At 29.2% G+C, this 6,961-nt stretch overlaps 1 protein-coding gene across 2 annotated transcripts in view; it reads left to right on the top strand.

The window, feature by feature from the left end:
- Window positions 1–6,961, top strand: part of LOC106682510 (protein Malvolio) — a 113,857-nt gene that overhangs the window by 79,112 nt on the left and 27,784 nt on the right. For both annotated transcript variants that reach the window (XM_024359076.2, XM_067045740.1), the window contains one exon: window positions 5,503–5,713. In XM_024359076.2, coding sequence (XP_024214844.1) covers window positions 5,503–5,713 — 211 coding nt within the window. The remainder of the gene's footprint in view (window positions 1–5,502; window positions 5,714–6,961) is intronic.

Here is a 6,961-nt window from a genome sequence, read left to right as displayed (position 1 = left end):
GAAATTAAGGATAAAACTTTATTGAAGTCTTCGGGTGCAATAAAGAGGCATTAGAAATCGAAATAAATAAAAAAAATAAGGGAAAACAACAGCCAAATCGGTCAATTGTGAAAGACTGGAGGCTCAGAAGAACTTATTTACCAAGAAAAAATGGAGGAGTTAGAAAAAAAAAACGCGTGACCTCCAAATGGCACTACCCTAACATCAACTTTGCTCAAATTCCAGTTTTCGCTCCTCTGATACAATTTGAAGGATTGTTGAACAATAATTCAAAGACCTAAAAAGAAATCCTGTAAATTGGACGAATTACTAGCTGAAAGTAATATTTACTAGTATAAAATAATTTTGTCTTGAAAAAAACCTTAAATACCGGATTTCAACTCTAAAACAGAAATATAACAATTAATTGGTGAATGCTTTATTATGTGAAAAAGGAATAAACCGTATTGTGTATTACCTTTTACTACCTTTGGTATTTTAAGGTTACCTGTAATGTTTATTTATTAATTGTGAAATGTCTATTCTAAATGGTCCTATTATTAAAGAAAGAATTCGGAGGTGAGGGGCATCCTCAGTTGGATTTCAACTTTTTTTTTTTCCGAACCCTCTGAAAACAGAAATAAAAAGTGAATTAGTAAGTGCATTATTGTGAAAAAAGAAAAGTAATTCGTGTTGTGTTTTACCTTTTACTACCTTTGGTATTTTAAGGTTACCTTTTATATTTAATGTCATATATGAGCTATACATTCTAAAAGGAGCTATTTTAAGTCCGGAGGTGAGGGGCCTCCTCGTGTTGTATCGCATATAAGATAAAAATGCAAACATTAATTAATGAAGATGATAGATAATGGTGAAATAATAAGGAAAACAGTCAGAAGTTGAAAAAGAAGTGTGTGGGAGGGCGTGGGGGTGCATCAGAAGATGGAGTTATGAGGTGATGGATTTCAACTCATTCCATACGAAGAGGGCCGCTGGAGATGCCCGACCGTAACGGGAAACTTGATTAAAATATCATTATGATGTACCTATTAAGTCCTTGAAGGAAAATGACAAGGGTTTTGGAATAAAAGGGACAAAGGACACGTGCCTGAGTCGTTAATTATGACCTGGGCTCTCTAACTAGAAGTGATATATTAATTACCTACTGAAATTTAATTATGATAGTAAAAATATATATATTTTTTTTAAACATCCTTCAATTATAAATAAATCTATTTCTTTCTAGAAGTTCGTTTTTTGGGGTTTTTTCGTGTCTTTAAACAAAATAAATTTAATACGTACCTTCAAATAACAGGGAAATGATGTATGTATGTATACCTGACATGTCACAATCTCACAAGAGGAGATTGTAACACACAAAAAAGGCAATCCTTCCCCACCTGACCCCCAGGGGGCGTTCCTAAATCACTTTTGAAATATTTAAAACGGAAGAGGAGACTTTAAACTATTTAAATACGCCTGAAAGTGAAAAATCGTATGAAATGAACTTCGAGGTTGCCTTAATTTTCTCATGTTTGAAACAAAAACGTACAGCGAGTAGGTTGGTTGATGAACGACATGTCACAGTTCATGCCATTTTACAATTTAAGGCGCTTTTTAATATTGCGCGATTTAAAAGGTCTCCTCTCTCCTCTCTTAAGGTCTCCTCTCTCCTCTCTTAAGGTCTTCTTTCTCCTCTCTTAAGGTCTCCTTTCTCCTCTCTTAAGGTCTCCTATCTCCTCTCTTAAGGTCTCCTATCTTCTCTCTTAAGGTCTCCTCTTCCCATTTTAAGAAAATATTTCATCGTTGCTCCATGGGAGTCTCAGTGGGGCGGTTCCTATCGGGAAAGATTGCTTTTTTCTTTTGTTATAATCTCTTCAAACACCCTTTATTATTACCTTAAATGTACAACGTTTCGGCCAACCTGGCCATCTTCAGGGACAATGTAAAATATAAATTTACACCTCACATCCAACGATTGAAAACATTTTGCAAGCGATTCTGCCCAGGTCAATAAATTTATTCAAATTAACCTATTTTGTCATTTTTAGATTCGATTTTAAATCTTTTAGTTATAGATTAACTCAACACTATTGTCACTAGCTTATTACACCTAATAGTTTACAAATGAGAATAGTTTGAAAATTAGTGTTATAACAAATGAGGGTTAGTTAGAAACATCACAAAATGTTTCATGGTAACCGGTTTTGTAAATACCTGACTAAATATGAACTATCCAATTTACAAAACAAATTCAACTAGTGGAGAAGTAAATTTACAACTTTGATGGTTAGCATTTGAAATTCAGCTGTTGGTTTGTTTGATTCGGTAGGCTCTCTCGTTATTGAGAAAGGCCGAAGGTAAATGGAGCTCTTTATCTAGTTTTAGTTGAACTCTTATTACCAACTTCCTCTCACTAACTTCACCCCAACTCCGAAGTTCACCCTCATTAATCCGACTCGAAGAAATTGGAATTTCCTCTTTGATAAAGCAGGGCGATGAAGAACTTCATCCTGAATCAGGAAGTTTACGCACAAAACTTGAAATGAGTACTGTCTATGAATTATACAAGTTAATGTAATAAACATTAAATATAATTTAAGAGCCAATCCAATTGCAGAGGTGGTAAATTTCTAATTTATTTTTTCAAATTATATTCGTAAACATAAAGCGTTAACTAATTTTTTTTTATTATCACGACTAATATCTCAAAATTTTATTTGTTTCTTGAAATGATCCATGTTTAGTTTGATGACATATCAATATTGTCAAATAAAAAACAATTTAGGGTTATTATGATACATTTATCGCAAATTGATGACTTTTAAAAAATTATAAAATAATAATTTGCTATGAACAACTTTATTTTAATTGTATTTACAATATAGTTTATATAATTTTCGTTTTTTTTTTAATATATAAATTTTTAGTGTATAGTTGATAAAAAGCACCACGAAAAAATTTTAACTAATATTTCCATAGAGTTAAATTTATGATACTAATAAATTTTAATTATATTATTGGGTTGAGGAAGTAGAGGAAAAAAAGTTTGGAAATATCAAATAGCTATTTAATAAAATTGTTTGCACATAAAATTAATAAAACTAAATTATTTTTAGTTTTAGTTTTAACAATAATGGCTTAATGAGGTCCTAAGGATATTTTCCTCAATCATTCTGATTAATAATTCACATAAAAAATACCTATAATGTATTTAATTTTGCCAGTACAAATATATGCCAATAACTATTTGATTTGTCTTTGCTATTTGAAGTAAGAGAATAAAACTGTGGAAATTTTATATTTTCATTTTTTATTGCGTTTTGTAAGTATCGAAGAAATTACTATGTCATCTACTATTGGGTTTGAAACCTAATTATAAGTGAGCGGATGACTGAATAATTAAATTTATCATATATATAAGTAATCAATATAGAAAACAATACAATTTTAGGTGTTAAAATAATCCATTAAAACATAACACAAGATTAAGTTCAAAAAACACCTGATGATAGTTGTAAAACTGCACGCTCACGCCTCTAGTTAACCTAAAACTCATGTTAATAACAGAGGCCAGAGACATCTATGTGGTCGGTAGATTAAATGCCATTAACTGATTAAATACAGGTGTCTATATTTAATCTGTTAACGACCTTGTTTTTCTGATTAATTGATAAAATCTGACAATACCTATTTCTTTAATTGTTGTGATCAAATTTTTAAGGAATAGTGTCTGTGATAAATGATTTTGATTTTGTTTTAAGTGAACATTGACTAATTAGAAATTGATGTTTTGACCTGGGCAGAATAGCCTGCATGGAATTAGTTAGCAAAATTGAATTAAGTAGATTGTCCTTGAAGATGGCCGGATTGGCCGAAACGTCGGACTTATAAGAAAAATAAAAGTTTTTGAGACTAAAATGGATAGAAATTAAAATATTTATTTTAAAAAAATTTACCAGCCTCAAGAAAGTGTTATGATTATAAATTTAATACCTATTTCTTTAAAAGCGCGTAAGTCTTCGGATCCTAAATCTAGTCTTTCAAATACCAATTATCCGTGAACGTTGAGAAAATATATTACTTAAAAAAACTAAAAGCAAGCAATTTCGAAAAAAAAAGAAAAGAAAAAGAAGTAATCCCAGATCACAATTTGATTTTAATTCCTACTACAATTGAGCAATTAATTCATTTAGTGCATTATGTTGTAATGAATTTTGAAAGAATATTGAAATAGCTTTTGACAGTGTTTGGCACCGATATCTGCGATGGAAAAGAAATTATTTTGTTTATTACAATATTTTGTTATATATTCATTCCAGCAACAATCTACTGGCGTTCCTTAGAAGCAGTCAATTTGGACGGTCATGTTATTTACTCACTGTACATATCTGATATTCATAAAGAAACATTTACAATAGCCTTTACTTTTGCCTACTATACAATCCTTGTAACACACAAATAAAGCTTACTAAAGAGGCATCGGCCATTGATATATTTTTTAAAATTTATTAAATGACATTTACATCTTATGATATTTACATAAAAATACATCTAGTAAATTTCATGTTAGATTATAATGGTATGATACAGGCATGTAGAGAGACTACTCATTAAAATCCAAAATATATAAAAAAATACTACAACAATGCTATACGCGTTATAGTACACGCATAATGTTGAAGAACCTACTTCATTTATGTCTAAAATAAAATTGTGATCTGGGATTACTTTTTTATTTATTTTTTCAAAACAGGTTTTAGTCTTTTTAAGTAATATATTTTCTCAACGTTATGGATAATTGCTATTGTACAGACTAGATTTAAGATCCGAAGATTTACGAGTTTTAAAGAAATAGCTATTGTCAGATTTAATTAATTAATCAGAAAAATAAGGGCGTTAACAGATAAAATATAGGTATCTATATAACGACAACGTGTTAACTAATTTAATCTATTGACCACATAGATGTCTCTAGCCTCAGTTTTTAACCACTGTGTTATAACTAGAGGCGTGAGCGTTCAGTTTCATAACTATCATCAGGTGTTTTTTGTACGATATTTGTATCATCTTATGCTCCAATTTAATGGATTACTTTATCCCCTAAACTTGTATTGTTTTCTATATTGATTACCTATTTATATGATAAAAGTAATTATTTAATCATTCGCTTACTAGTTTGTTCTTACTAGGTTTAATTCATTAATTAATGAACAACAAATAAGTAAATCTGAAGATATCAATTTTTAAGAATACTATAAGTCACAATTTTTATAAATATAAGTAGTTTTTTTTCCTTACACTACTATTCACAATAAGTTTCTACAGTTTATAAAATGTGCATCTCCACATTTGCGGCGCGATTAAATGTCTTTTTGCCTATCGTTATAAAACAGGATATCATTTTCCGTTCGAGAAATTTTTAGATCCGTTTTAAGTTAGACGATAATTAAATTTTAATAACTATGATTGAAATATAATTAAAATTATCACAATTATCAATGGCTTTCTTTCATATTCCAGATGCAATAAGCTCATCGCACTCTTAATCTTCATCCTCATATTCGCGGTGAATACAATTCTGGTGATAACCTATGTGGACCAGATAGAGCAAACCTGGCTTCTCGTCTTGCTGGCGATCTACTTCGTTATCTACGTCATAGTCTGCATCTATTTGATACTGCACTGCCTGGCGGCTCTTTTCAGCCCAGATAGCTACATCAACAGGTCCAAGGTTTGTCTCATTATTTTTTACTAAAATAATTACTGCTTTAAGTCGAAGTCGAAACTATCTAACCATTTGGCTAATTACAGGCCCTCTAATGGATCAAAAATTTTCTCCATGATAATTCGGGAAAATAGGCTGTCATTAAGAACAATAGTTAAGACATTAACGAACTTCAAAATTACATTATTATTAGTTCGGGATAATACATCCCACTTAATAGGTGCTATTACATCTCTAAAAAATAATAAATATCGAGTCTAAAGTACAAATATTCTTAAAAGTAGTAGGTAATATTTTTTAAATTTAATTATAAATAATATAAACTTCTATGAACAGTCCATTTAAGATAATTTGTATTTGCTCCTCTCATAAATTAGAATGATAAGTGTATGTGAGATTTTTGGAGCTTCACAAATTTTTTTCTAAACTTTGGGATCTCTTTATATTTAATCTTTACACTTTCTTGAGGACTGTTATTATTTTTTAAATAAATAAATTTCATCCAATTTTAAAATCAAAACAATTTATAATAATAATAATAGTGTAGTGAATTTTAAAAGTCACAAGAAATCGGAATCAACACTATGCAGAGATTTTAGGTAAAATTAATTTATGAAAAATTGATGTTCATAATTATAATCAACCTTGATATGAAATGTAATAATAAAATAAATAGGAAATTTAACCAAAATATAGTTTAAATAAATAAATTAAATGCCTGACCTGATTGTGGGGAAGGTTACATTGTTGTGATAAATTATAATAGTGAAAATTAACTATTATTAACCGTTTTAATTTTTAATTAATTATGGAGAATTTACAAAATTTAGGATTTCTTTTACTTCTTTATGATATTTTATTCAAAAAGTAACCAATTTTCTCTAGCATATTAAAAGTAGATTGTAAGAGAGTTGTACCATAGAGCGTAACAAACCCGATTATTAAAAGTGTTTTAAAGATTTTAAATTGAAATGATATTTTTCAAAATAGTTAAAAACCCCGTAAATAAATTTCCAAAAATATCTATATTTAGTGGTTTTATATTTTCTTTGCCAATTAAAATTGTCAAAAGCTCATTTATTACCTATTTTTAAGTATTATTATGTATTTTTTTTTCCAATTTTCATCACCAAATTGCTTCACTGTCTGAAAAAAACTTACACTAATTTCCCTAATTATCACAGTGAGTTTATTCAGAATTTATTTTAAAAGACAAATATAATTTCGCACCTAGACTTTAAAGTGAGATATATA

This window comes from Halyomorpha halys, unplaced genomic scaffold, assembly GCF_000696795.3.
Source record: "Halyomorpha halys isolate HHAL.00 unplaced genomic scaffold, Hhal_1.1 Scaffold420.1, whole genome shotgun sequence".
NCBI lineage: Eukaryota > Metazoa > Arthropoda > Insecta > Hemiptera > Pentatomidae > Halyomorpha > Halyomorpha halys.
The sequence above is the reverse complement of the archived record's forward strand: the minus strand, read 5'-3'. Positions and strand labels throughout refer to the sequence as shown.